General features: G+C 36.5%; 1 protein-coding gene and 1 long non-coding RNA gene across 2 annotated transcripts; both read left to right on the forward strand.

Moving 5' to 3' along the window:
• Positions 1–33: 33 nt before the first annotated feature.
• Positions 34–2058, forward strand: LOC103430238 (uncharacterized). Its single transcript, XR_528724.4, has 3 exons — positions 34–1086; positions 1254–1376; positions 1737–2058. It is a non-coding gene; the product is annotated as an uncharacterized lncRNA (long non-coding RNA).
• Positions 2059–7004: 4946 nt separating this feature from the next.
• On the forward strand, positions 7005–8309 carry LOC103430228 (uncharacterized). The gene is made up of 2 exons (XM_008368366.3): positions 7005–7308; positions 7396–8309. Exons 1-2 carry the CDS (start codon positions 7077–7079, stop codon positions 8184–8186), a joined length of 1023 nt encoding a protein of 340 aa, XP_008366588.1. The 5' UTR covers positions 7005–7076; the 3' UTR covers positions 8187–8309.
• Positions 8310–14222: the final 5913 nt, after the last annotated feature.

A 14222-nucleotide genomic window follows, 5' to 3' on the forward strand; every position in this document is an offset into this window, starting at 1 on the left:
ACCGTAAGCCGACCTCCGCTCCCGCCGATCCACCGCCACCTCTGTTGGATTTGTGACCAAGTGGACAACACGCCAAAATACCTTTCGGCTAATAAAATAGAATAAGGAAAAGGAGGACATCATTATGATGTCTAGTCATTGATTTGTGGCTTTTACAAAAGCAAAGAAAGGTGGCCTTTTGTTTATATTAAGGCATTTGGTTATGCCTTTGGAAAAGAGAGAGTGGGAACGGCAGATTAGAGAGAAGAAAGAGAAGGGTTGTTGTTATCTATCCTTCCATTTTGTTTGTAATCCCCTTTTGTTAGTAATCACTCAATCAAAGATATTTGTGCTACATTTTGTGGCTTTTGGGAGAGAAGGAATTTGGTATATGTGTTTCCATCTTCTCCATTTGTTCTTTGTGAGAGTGAGAGCTATTGGGTGTATGTGAGATTTGGGTTTGAGAGTTAAAACTCTATTTGTAATCTCCTTTTGATATTAGTGGAATTTCCTCGCCGTCTCGGAACTAGACGTAGGCTTACGCCGAACCAGTATAAATCCTTGTGTCTTTTGGATTATTTGTCTTGTCATATTTTGCCGTTGTAGTTTATTGGTTTCATATTTGACGCTTCCGCACAACAACCTCCACCTCCACCTCCGATCCTTCTTCCTCCCTTTCAATTCTAACCCTACCCTAATTTAAATTATTTAATGTGTTGTGTTGTTCACTTAATTTTGATTTAATTTAAGTTTTGTCTTCCGGGTTTTGTCAAGAACCTTGCTGGCTATGTCACGAATTTACAACAAGATTGTTCTACAATGGGCGGCTAGGAGATTCCTTAATTTTCTTTTCTTAATCACGGTTTCGTTTAATTTGTATTGGTTTTTTTCTTAATTTTAAGTTTACTTCTAAATCCAAAAGTTAATAATTTATTTTTATTTTTGTTTTGGTTCTCCCAGTCGCCCCTAAAGTGGGTAGTTATGCTTGCAGATTTATGACGAAGGAGAAGATGGACGTGGTGTCATTTTTGAAACTGATATGAGTCGTTACCATTTGGTTTCTCTCTTTCTCCACCACTCATAAACAAAGTTGTCTCAGTCTCTCAGGTATTTTGTATTCTGTTTTTAACTTTTTTTTTCTTCTCTTTTGTCTTCTTAGTGTTTGATTTCTTTTCCCCTTTTATCTTGCGGTTTACTAGGGAGTTGATCCATTTTGTTAATCCATTTTTTTATTTACCTTTTCTCTTATATCTTGCATTTTGATTTTGAAACAGATACAAACATATTGCAGGAAGCGGGTGGAAAGGTTAATGAAGACGAGCACGACCTAACTTGCGAAAAGTGGAGGAAGAGATAGGCGAAGCGGCATATTCTTGCTTGATTAGCGGATTTAACAGGTAGCTTTTTATATTTGTCTTACTTTGTTTATCAAAGTTTTGCTTCCATTTGGATTAATTGTACGTTTCTTCCTAAATTTTACCTATGTTTTAATTTTTTTTAATATAGACAAATTTATTGAATTAGATGATATATTATGTAATGCAAACTGCCAACCAGATTAAAAGGAAATTCATCGCTCTCCCAGAATTATCACAAAGTTTTAATCCATAATGTGTAATTTCTTTACCGATTTCATTTTCCTCCTTCACATATTCAAAAATGGATTCAAATGTCTCCCGTTGGGGAGGCCCTGAATCGGAGTTCTTTGTAGGGTTTTGTTTCAAGCAATTGGACGGTTAATGTATTTTATTTTGTAGGGTTTTGTTTCAAGCATCTGGACGGCTAGATGCATTGGGGTAGAAGCACGAAAAACAAACCATGAAGCACGAAGCAATTCTTGAATAGACTAACGTATGTAATTATATTTGAAAAGAATTTGTAGTTTGATTGCAAACAATGTGAAGCAGCAAAAAAGAATTTGTAGTTTCATGAGGAACCATTACACTATGTTTGGATAAGGGAAATAAACTTGGAATTTGGTAAAAGTCAGAATATATAAATTGACATACACCAATTTCTTTGTTTGTAAACATAGAAATTTAGAATTTCCGCGTGAAAAATAAAACTTGGAATTTGGGACCTCCAATTCCCTAGTTTAAATTTCATGAAAATATGTGTCATTTTCCAATTTCTATGATTGAGAGTTTAAAAATAACAAATTCCGTATTCAATTCCATTGTTCTTTAGGTTAACCAAACAAGAAAATTCACAAATTCTAAAAAATAAAATCCCGTCATTTCAATTTCCATCATTTTAAATTTCTTTAATAATTTTAAATTTCTTCATCCAAACATAGTATTAATCACCAAGGATTTGAAGCAGCAAAAAAGGATACGGAATGCACCAAAGCATCTCGAGGACTTTTATTGCAAACAATGTGAGCTTTTCTTCGTTGGTTGATGTATGTTATTTTTTATTGGCTAGCTTTTTCATGTAATTTTGTTGTTCTATGTATTCAATTGGGGTGGTTTTTCCTTTTATTTACAGGCTATATGATTTGGTTTGTATCATCGTTAGTTTTAATAGGCATAAGAGACCTATGACTGGCGTTCTACCATTTTTTTTTAATAATCTTAATTATGCTTTTACGTGTAGAATATAATACGAGAGGAAGATAAATGTGAAAAATTGCTACCAGTAGAAAATAAAAGAAGAAATCAATAGAGAAATTTCACATTATGGATTCATCTAAAGTAAAAATAGAGGGACTTAGAGCTAGATTACAAATAAACATCGAATATTTAAAAGATTTTAGGGTCACGCAGCGCCAGTAATAAATAAAAGCCAAACAAAGGAATAAATCAATAGATAAATTACACATTATGTATTAATCTAAAGTAAAAGATAGAGGGATTTTGAGCAAGAAACTCTGTATGTCACGCGTAGCGCGTGTGATATAAAAAAGGACTTTCGCACGAGCAAGACATGAAGAATACGTATGAATTGTTTTTGTAGTAAAGATGTCCTTACGTATGCATAGATGTGAAAGGAAAAAAACCCTAAATGCCGCGCGTAGCGCGCCGTGATGTTAAAAAGGCTTTTTGCAAAGCGCGTGCACAAAAGCTAGTAAACAATAACGGGTGAGAAAAAAATATATTGTTGGATTCACAAGAAAATATGTATTATGGGACGAAATTATTTTCTTGTCTAAATTGATTGTATTAATTTTCTTGATCTTGTCGTTTGCAAAGTTTCAAATTTGCTATAAATATTGTGAAAAATTCATTTCATATACATATAGAACAATACTTGGCTACTCAAAGATGAGTAGGAGCTCCTACTTAAAACTCTTAGTGTTTTAATCACAGAGCTTTGTGCTTATGATCAAAACCGTTCATACTATGAATCACACTATAAAGATCATCTCTGCAAAAAATAAATTAAAACTAAGGTCGTTTAGTCAATCTATTGTAACAAATACATAGACGGTCCATAATGCTTTTACCAATACTGTTCATTTGTTTTTAAATAGTTTGATGACTAAACGACCTTAATTTTAATTTATTTTTTGCAGAGCCGATCTTTATAGGGTGATTTATAATATCAACGATTCTGATTATAAACACGAAGTTCTGTAAATTGACAATGAACAATTTTGAGAAATTTTGAGTAGAAGTTCCTACTCATCTTTGAGTAGTCTTCATACATATATATCAGTGGTTAGGTGCATCATTGAATACATTTCCTTTTAATGTTATATATTCCTTGCATGGTGAATACAGATGCTAATTGATATGTGATCAATATTTTAGCAATAATGCCGTCAAATTTTTTAATTTAACTAAAAACAAAGAAATACTACAGAATCACTAAGAATGCTACATAACTTGAGAAAATTACATCTCGTCAGACTTATTACCATAATTAAATTACAGCTATCATATTCATACAGAACTAACCCTACTCTAATAGGCAACGAATCCAAAACCTTAACTTACAAGAAAAACCTAAATACAAATATCCTTAAATTATTAAACCTACAGGCTAAGTAATTAAAATTTCCAACACCTCCTCGTCAAACTCATGGTGATCATGAGTTTGCCAACAATAAAATCAACCGGCAAATACGTGCGGATTCCGTTAGGTGGAAAGAGAACACGAACAACAACCAATCAAGCAATTCTAGCGAGCAAACAAGTAATCAGTCTACAGCAACCAGCAAGTGTGCAAGATGATTCCATACGGCGGACAAATGGACAACAATCAATGGCAAACAACAATGTCAGATAACAAACAAGCAGCAGATTCAGTAGACAAATCTTGGGAGTATGGAAAGAAAGCATATGAATGTTCTTCATCACTAAACAAACGAGATTCAAATATACCAACTGCAATAACAAACAAACAAACGATCCAATTATATCTGCGTAAACATTGTCAGGAATACTAGCAACATCACTCGAGCTGTCACTAGTCCAAGCGCGAGTGATCGTTGTAGTGATGAGCAGCAGACTTCATCCTGAATTCACCTATGTGAGCCTAAAACTAACCATGGGCTTAATAAAAACCGTAGGTCCAACACCTTGTAAATCTTTTGTTTTTCTTTCACAACACTGTTGACAAATCTCTATGAGAACCTCGTCCATAACATGTGATGTGATGGATGAACCAACACTTAAATCACTTTAATAATGATAGACTTGTTGTGCTGGGATAGGACCAAACCTCTATGGAACAAACTCTTGATAACCCACAGGAAATATATCAAATGAAATGCAAGAATAAAATATTAAAGACACCAAGATTTTAACGAGGTTCCTCAACAGTTAGTGTAACTGGAGTACGTCCTCGGAGCAGTAGGAGCTCACCCAATAATCTACTATCAACCAAATGAGAGTTTACAAAGTGTTGGCAATCTCACAACCCAAAATCCCAATACACCCAATAACTCTCACTCACCAAAGAAACAAATAGAGAGGGAAATATAGTGCATAATTTCCTCTCTATACAAAACTCAAAGCTAATACACATATACAACTTTGATTGAGTGAGTACCAACAAAGAAAGAAAATCACCTTTCTTTCTTCTCTTCAAAATGGGGATGCAGCACCTCTGTTTTTTTTGCTCTCTATTTTTTGCTGCGTTTTTCTGCTCTATGGCTGCCTTACAACCCTTAATCAAAAGCAGCAATTGCTTCTCATTAAAACCCTCAGCCGTGGCTTTTCTTAGGCCAAATAAAAAAAACAAATTTTCTCCAACATCATAATTGCCATCATCACAAAGCAAGGAACAACATAATTGATGTCTCCTTTTTTCCTTTTTTTATTAGCCAAAAGATATCTAGTAATTTAGCCCTTTTTCTTTTACTTTGTTTAATAGCCGAAAGGTAATGCTGAGTTGGCCACTTGGCCACAATTCAACAAGACTTATAGTCAGTGCTAACAGCAAAGCACCTAAAATAGCTCCCCTCCTTGTGACTGTGTACTACGCGTACGACACACAAATCATCACATAACCCTTCTTTCATTTGGTTGTCATAGCATTTATTTAACAATGAGCTTTCAAATCCTTGCGTCTAAGCTGGATGAAGGTCGCTGTCCTTGATTTCCAGCTACTAGCAACGTCAGTATCATCACTATCATGTAGCATTGCAAGAACTTCAACAATATAATGATCAAGAAACGGTCTTCGCATCATCGTCTATCTCAAAAGTCATTACAAAGAAGTCGAATAAATTTGTTTCAGTTGAATACATTTGCATAACTGGCTCTTACAAAAATGGTTTTCAATGTGTGACATAGGAATTGTAACATTCTGCCACGCTTTCATATCCAATCCCATTGTAGCACACACACTATTGACACTGGCTCGATCGATAGCCCGAGGGAAGGTTTCCTTCATTTGACTTTGGTTATTCTTGACCTAAGTTTAATGCTAACACTTTTTTTCACGCCGTTATCCCTTAAACTAACCTAAAAGCGATAAATTTTACGATGTACCCGGAACATGGAATAATGTACAACACATGTCATTATACAAGTGGAGAGAAGTTTTATTTTTCAAGTGTCAATACATTAGCAACTACCAGGAGACATCACAATATTCTTCTATTAAGTACACAAAAGTACACAATATTCTCCTATTAAGTGGAGGGAAATTTTCCGTTTTTCTAGACACACTTCTTGGAATTTTATCAACATTCTATAATCTATCACGACTTGTTCTCCATGTACTCTCAATACATTAGCAACTACCAGGAGACATCACAATATTCTCCTATTAAGTACACAAAAGTTTGTTAATTTTGATGCATGAACTGTTTACCAGGTTCAGCATATGCCTACTTGTCCCTTGATTTAATTTTAAACCCATACAAAGTAGCATTCAGTTGAGTGCATGTCGTGTGCTTGACTTCACGAACAAATCATATTCTATAGTGTGAAATTGGCCAATCGGGCACGTTGCAAGAATATATATAACTCCATTGATGGTTGTACACCGAAAGTACTAGCAATTAACAAATAAACAAATAAGCTAGAGGCAGACAATGCAGTATTCACGGCCATTTTATCGGGTGCAAAAATATGTATATTATGAACCAAACCGTGTCATTATCGTGAGAGACCTTTTCCAGTTGACATTGATTCACGAAAAAAAACTTCTTGTGTGACGGGTTCTCAAGAGTCCACTACTACATTTAAATCAAGATTGATATTGTATCAACAATTAGGTCCCATACCCTAATGAATTATTAACTTTTCAATTGTAATTAAGTTATTATTGTACTCTTTTTACATGAGATTCTTTGCACCGTTCTTTTGACTAGCATTGGGGCAAACTTCACCAAAAATTCATATATAACCAGATCCGAAAACAAAAGGTAAAAGAACAAAAAAACTCGTAAAGTCAATAGCTGTTTCTCTAATTCACAATCACCAACCCCAAAGCATTGACCAAGATTAACAATTCCGCAAAGCATTGAAGGGAACCACGTTCATATCACTAAACTTTAGAATTTATAATACTAAAAAATAATAGTAAACTCCCACTTGATAGATTCTGTAATTATATAACAAGATCAACCAGAAAAGGAGAAGTTAAGCTGGCAATATATATCAACATTTCATTGGTGAGTTGAAGGACAAAGAAAAGAAGCAATGGAGTCCTTAGGCAGCAAACGTGTTTTGATCGTTCTGGTAATCCTAGTATCCGCTGCTGTTCTGGTACAATGTAAGACAGATCTTAAGGTTTGCTACAGCAAGAAAAGCCCGTGCTTTCTCAAGCAGGTATACTGCCCGAAGGAATGTCCATCCTCTTCACCGACAGACAAAACCGCTAAAATATGTTATCTGAACTGTGACTCACCTATATGCAAAGCTGAGTGCAAAGGTAAGCCTACTACTTTAATGTGTTTACATACCTACGTTAAAATTATTGCTGACAAGGGTTTTTCTTTGTTGTTGCTGGTAACCGTAGGTCGCAAGCCTAATTGTGAAGGCCCCGGATCAGCATGCATGGACCCTCGCTTCATCGGTGGAGATGGCATTGTCTTTTACTTCCACGGCAAGAAAAATGAGTATTTCAGCTTAGTTTCTGACCCCAACCTCCAAATCAACGCCCGGTTCATCGGTCTTCGCCCTGAAGGCAGAACCAGGGACTACACTTGGATTCAGGCCCTTGGACTCCTCTTTGACTCTAACAGCTTCTCCCTAGAGGCCAGCCAAGCATCGGCATGGGATAATCAAATCGACCACTTGAAATTTATTTACAATGGAGAGGAGCTAATCATCCCAGAGTCTCAGCTCTCCGTGTGGCAATCTCCGGAAAATGCCATTAGAGTAGAGAGAACATCGAGCAAGAACAGTGTTTTGGTCACTCTCCCGGAAGTTGCTGAAATTTCAGTAAATGTGGTGCCTGTGACAAAGGAAGATGATAGGATCCACAATTATCGGATACCATCAGATGACTGTTTTGCACATCTGGAAGTACAGTTCAGATTCTATGGCTTATCCTCAAACGTTGAGGGAGTGCTTGGAAGGACTTACCAGCCAGATTTCAAGAACCCGGCAAAGCCAGGAGTAGCTATGCCAGTTGTGGGAGGGGAAAACAAGTACAGAACAACATCACTTGTCTCCGCAGATTGCGCTGCTTGTGTTTTCACTAAATCCGGGAAGATGGATCAAACAGATTTAAGGGTGATGGATCACGGAAATCTTGACTGCACTGGTAATTCCTTCGGTGGGAATGGAATAGTTTGCAGGAAGTAATTGATATTATTACAAGCTCATGGAATAAGTGAAGATATTAACTTCTCAGATGATAATTTAAACTTGTGTATCAACTCATATGTTAATTAATACACATAATGCTGATAATATCTGTAATGCCAATCTTCTTGCACTCCTAACATTTGACGATGCACTTTACAAACCTTGCGCCCAAGCTGGATGAAAGTGTCTTTTATCCTTTTAATCCTGCTACTAGCATTAGCATCAACCTAATGTAGCATTACAATAATTTCATCGCAAGATATTGGAATTGTAACATTCCACCACGCTTTTATACCCAAAGCCTGATAACACTAGAGCAGTAAGCTAAAGAATTGCAACTCAAAAGAAAGATGAACTCAGATGAAAAGAAAGAAAGAAAATTATGAAAGCTTGTTATATTTCTAACAACTCAATTACACTGTTCTCTTACACAGTTTATATTGCTAAGTGAGCTTTCTTACACTCTAAGAAAGTAGTTATAACCACTCTAACAGATTGCCACATCAGCTAATACTGTTAGCTAATATCCTAACTAACAGATAAAGCCACATCAGCTGATTGATCTTTAGTGGGAATGTAACTGACTTCCAAGTCTCCTTCTTGGACTCTCTCTTTGACAAAGTGATAGTAGTGTCTAGGTGCTTAATTCGAGAATGGAACATAGGATTGGCACTCAAGACAATGGCTGACATGTTATCACAGCGAATAATAGGAGGATTGGGTAAGAACAGCTACCAATGTATATTTACAAGAAACATAATTTGATATTGGTGATGTTGATGATCCCCTTTCATACACTCAGGCCATGGAAAGTTCTCAATTGACTTTACGGCAGAATGCAATGAAGGAAGAGCTAGATTCAATGTTCAAAAACAATGTTTGGACACTTGTGGAGTCTAGTTCTCAAATTAAACCTATAGGTTGCAAGTGGGTGTATAAAACCAAAAGAGATGCTCTTGGTCGAATTGAGAGGTATAAAACCCGGTTAGTTGCAAAGGGTTTTACTCAGAGAGAAGGTATTGATTATAATGATACTTTTTCTCCAGTGTCTTCTAAGGATTCAATGAGAGTTGTCATGTCTTTGGTTGCTTATTTTGATTTGGAGTTGCACCAAATGGATGTGAAAACTGCTTTTCTTAATCGATTCTTAGCAGAGTGTATTTACATGAAGCAACCTACTGGATTTGTTGAAAGGGTTTAGGAATATATGGTTCAATAAGTCCATATATGGGTTGAAGCAAGCTTCTAGACAATGGTATTTGAAATTTGATCAGATTGTTTCTTCTCAGGGTTTTAAAGAAAACTAATTGGATGATTGCATTTACATTAAGTTTTTTGGTACACAATTTATCCTTTTGGTGCTTTATGTTGATGATATCCTTCTAGCAAGTTCTTGTCCTCAATTGTTACAAAGTACTAAAAGGATGCTAAGTGAGAGTTTTGATATGAAGGATCTAGGAGATTGCTTGGTTTATCACAAAAGGGTTACATCGACAGAGTGTTGCTTCGATTTAATATGGAAAGTTGTAACTGTGGTCAAGTTCCAGTCAACAAGGGAGATAAGTTTTCAAGGAGTTAATGTCCAAAGACTAATTTGGAGATTGAGAAAATGCAATCTAAACCTTATGCTTCTCTGGTGGGAAGCCTCATGTATGCAACAATTTGTACACATCGGCCAAATATTGCTTATATTGTAGGCATGCTGGGAAGGTTTCAAGCAAATCTAGGAGATGCACATTGGATAACTGCAAAGAAAGTTCTAAGATATTTGCAAAGGACTAAAAGTTTCATGTTGGTTTATGGCAGATGTGATTCTTTGGAAATTGAAGGGTATATAGATTCAGATTTGGCTGGTGATGTGGATAATAGGAAGTTAACAGGTGGTTATATCTTCATGCTAAATGGAGGTGCAGTTTCTTGGAAGAGTGCAAAGCAAACTGTTATTGTCACTTTGACTATAGAGGCTGAGTTTGTGGCTTGTTTTGAAGGAATGAAGCAAGCTGCTTGGTTGAGAAATTTTATGTCAGACTTAAAGATCATAAATTCGGTACAAAAAACTTGTGAGAATGTATTGTGATAATAACTCAGATGTGTTCTTTGCAAAGAATAATAGAAGAACTTCAACTTCTAGGCTCATGTATGTAAAATTTCTCAAAGTCCAAGAACAGGTTAAGAAGGGACTGATTGAGGTACAACATATTAGTACAACTCAGATGCTGGCTGATCCTTTAACTAAAGCTTTACCTATTGGAGAGTTTAAGTTACATGTTGCTCGTATGGGGTTGCTTGAAAGCTTTGATCAGTGGGAGTAGTCACTTATCTTATCAAGAGCTGAGAATTGCTGCTGCAAGGATTAAAAGTTCTAGAATTCCTGATGCAATTAGAATGGTGTTTAGGTTAAATTGTTTTCTGTTTTTAGCTAGCCTTGGTAGTTTATTTTGTGTTTCAATAAATGTTTGTGTGTTCGAGCTCAATACTTCAATTGTGAAGTTTTGCAGCTTCGCAAGATAGTTTGAATTTTACGATTGGATTCTTCTGTTACTTTGTAAACAATCTGTCTGTTTAAAGCTGATCATTATGAATTGTTCTTTTAATTAGTATTGGCTGATTTGCTCTCTTTTGTGATTCATGGATCTTTTGAAAAGTGGGATCAATTTAGTGTTTGATCATGAGTTATATTTGCAAATTGGGTACATGTGAACTTTGAATTAATACTGCAATTTTGTTGTGTGGTTTATAATTCTTGGTTTTGGTATTTTGAAATGTAGAGGAGCATTGGTCATGATGATTAATTCTTGATTAAGTTTATGTGATCACTTCTTAAGATTGGTGATATCATGTCTAACATAGGTTTCATGTTCAAGTGGGAGAATGTAAGAATATGAACATGAGGCAGGATGTTTTGGAGTTGGTATTAGAGTCCAATTGGTATAAGAAAAACCTTATAAGAGTTGATGAGCTATTCCTTGTCGATTAAGGAGTTAGTTTCATGTTAACACTGATATAGGAAATAGAAGCAGTTTCCTATATGGATTCTAATAGGGAATCATTATTATAACATGAGAATGGTTATATATATATATATATATATATATACAGGGAGCTTAAGGGGAGGGATCCCCATTTTTTTAAAAAAAATGGGGACACGCTCCCCACCGTTAGATTGACTTTAATGAAATTGTGTGGTTGAGATTAAAACACAGGCCACAGAATCTCAACCACATGATTTCATTAAAGTCAAATCTAACAGTGGGGAGCGTATCCCCATTTTTTTGAAAAAATGGGGATCCCTCCCCTTAAGCAATTCCTATATATATATATATATATATATATATATATATATATATATATATATATATGTGTGTTGATTTATGCTCTCATAGATTATCACTCATATCAAAACTAAGCCCTATTCTTAGTTTCGAGTAAACTACAATCTGACAGAGAAGAATCACAGTTCGTTGGTGTTGGTTTTCTGCATTCACTTCAATCACATCAATACTGCGGACTATACTAGACATTACCTTTGGTATGACAGTAACTGCATCCAAAGCCATAGCTTTCCACAGGACTTCAACTGCAACGCCAACTGTCTTTAGATCCTGCTTCGATTTGACAACCATGTCTAAAGCTTTTTGATCGAAATCGATTTTTTTTTTCAGATATGGAGCAATGTGAAATATAATGTGATCGACGTACGAGAGTGAGATTACTTATTTATAGAAGTTGAGAGGTATGTTTTATTCAGTAAGTCCAAACAATTCGGGAGTTGAGGAGCAATTTTTTTATTTTATTTTATATAATAATGTATTTACGCTAAAAAGTAGGAGATTTTAGCTAAGTGACAAAATATGAACTCGTTGTCCAAGAGAATTCCATCTAATAATATTACAATGAAAATTATAGTTTGAAACATCGTAACATTGTATGCTGAGTGGCATTCAATTCTATTTAAACAACAGATATTGTACTAAAATGGTCAGCATTTTAGCCAAAATCGTAATTGAGATTGACATAACTCCTCATTTGGTTCATGAGATTTGAAATCGATAAAAGCGGTTCCTGAGTTTGTTCACCGTCAATCATTTTGTTCGTTCCGTAAAAATCTCTGATAATAAGGACCAAAATAATAGAAATAACCTCAATTTAATAATCATGGGCCAAAATGATTTGACAAAAGTTGAGGGTATTTTGTCATTTTCTTTTTATTTAACGGATCTTTTTTCAAGGAAAGACCAACATTATTGACGATAAATAAACTCAAGAAAAATTTCTTTTGATTCTAAATATTAGAGATCAAAGTGTGGAGTTATATCAATCTCAAAGACAATTTTAGGTAAAAAAAACAAAACAAAATAATCCAACTTGTAACATCCCACATCGACCAACGGAGAGGGGGTGATGTGCCTTATATGTACATGTCCACCTCCATATAGCACAAGGCCTTTTTGAGACTCACTGGCTTCAGATTCCATTGGAACTCCAAAGTTAAGTGAGTTTGGGCGAGAGAATTCCTAGGATGGGTGACCCATTGGGAAGTTCTCGTGTGAGTTCCCAGAAACAAAATCGTGAGGGATTGACCGAGGCCCAAAGCGGACAATATCGTACTACGGTGGAGCTGGGACTGGGATGTGACATAATGGTATCAGAGTCACTCTGCCGTGTGGTGCGAGTGTGCCAACGAGGACGTCGGGCCCCTAAGGAGGGTGGATTGTAACATCCCATATTGCCGTATGGTGCGAGTGTCTCAACGAGGACGTCGGGCCCCAAATGAAGGTGGATTGTAACATCCCACATCAACCAATGGAGAGGGGGTAATGTGCCTTATATGTACATGCCCACTTCCATATAGCACAAGGCTTTTTTGGGACTCACTGGCTTCAGATTCTATTGGAACTTCGAAGTTAAGCGAGTTCGGGCGAGAGAATTCTTAGGATGAGTGACCCATTGGGAAGTTCTCGTGTGAGTTCCCAGAAACAAAATCGTGAGGGAGTGACCGGCTTCCTAAGCGAACAATATCGTGTTACGGCGGAGCCGGGACTAGGATGTGACAGAATGGTATCATAGCCACTCTGCCGTGTGGTGCAAGTGTGCCAATAAGGACGTCGGGCCCCAAATGAAGGTGGATTGTAACATCCCACATCAACCAACGAAGAGGGGGTAATGTGCCTTATATGTACATGCCCACTTCCATATAGCACGAGGCCTTTTGGGGACTCATTGGCTTCAGATTCCATTGGAACTTCAAAGTTAAGCGAGTTTGGGCAAGAGCATTCCCAGGATGGATGACCCACTGGGAAGTTCTCGTGTGAGTTCTCAGAAACAAAACCGTGAGGGCGTGATCGGGGCCCAAAGTGGATAATATCGTTCTACCGCGAAGCCGAGACTGGGATGTGACACAACTGCTCAGTGAATCTTGTTGATTTCACTAATATTTAACGTAAACATTCGGAAGGTTAGATATGATATTGCAATTATTGTACCATGCAAATGTTATGATATTGTTGACCCTAAAAGCTACCAAGCTTACGTGGCGCGCAGACTGAGTAACTAATGAGCTAACTACGTCATTCGGTTGATGTCGGTCGTGCCAACTCATCGGCCGATGAGTAAAATGTGTTGATGTTGCATTGAGATCACGGCTGACTTCTCGATCTTGCGATTGCGACCGAGGAAATAACACTCTCGGCCTTCAGATGCTAAAGCCTGAAGACAATGTTGCTAATTCTATGAAGTGCAATATCAAATTTGGCTTTCAATGTGCTAAATGTAGTAACTTGTAACACCTCACTTCACCAAGAAGGCTAATGAGATGACCTCTGCCAATAAGGATTCGAAAATCCTTCTCGACCGAGACTTGGATAGATAACCAGTTGGCCATGTCGTATTGTTGTTTATCCAAACTGAAGGTGCTTCACGGTCGATTGATTATATGGCAACAGTGCTGTTTATCTAAACTGAAGATATGTTGGCGAAAAAGGAAAATAAAAATCTCAAGGTTGTTGAGAGATTTCACGTAGAGCGAGGGTTTGC

This window comes from Malus domestica, chromosome 03 (genome assembly GCF_042453785.1).
Source record: "Malus domestica chromosome 03, GDT2T_hap1".
Lineage (NCBI taxonomy): Eukaryota > Viridiplantae > Streptophyta > Magnoliopsida > Rosales > Rosaceae > Malus > Malus domestica.

Excerpts from the sequence above, each read along its gene's own strand:
- LOC103430228 (XM_008368366.3), top strand. The coding sequence starts at position 7,077 with ATGGAGTCCTTAGGCAGCAAACGTGTTTTGATCGTTCTGGTAATCCTA. Across the intron at positions 7,309-7,395 it reads ATGCAAAGCTGAGTGCAAAG|GTCGCAAGCCTAATTGTGAA; the intron begins GTAAGCCTACTA and ends TGGTAACCGTAG.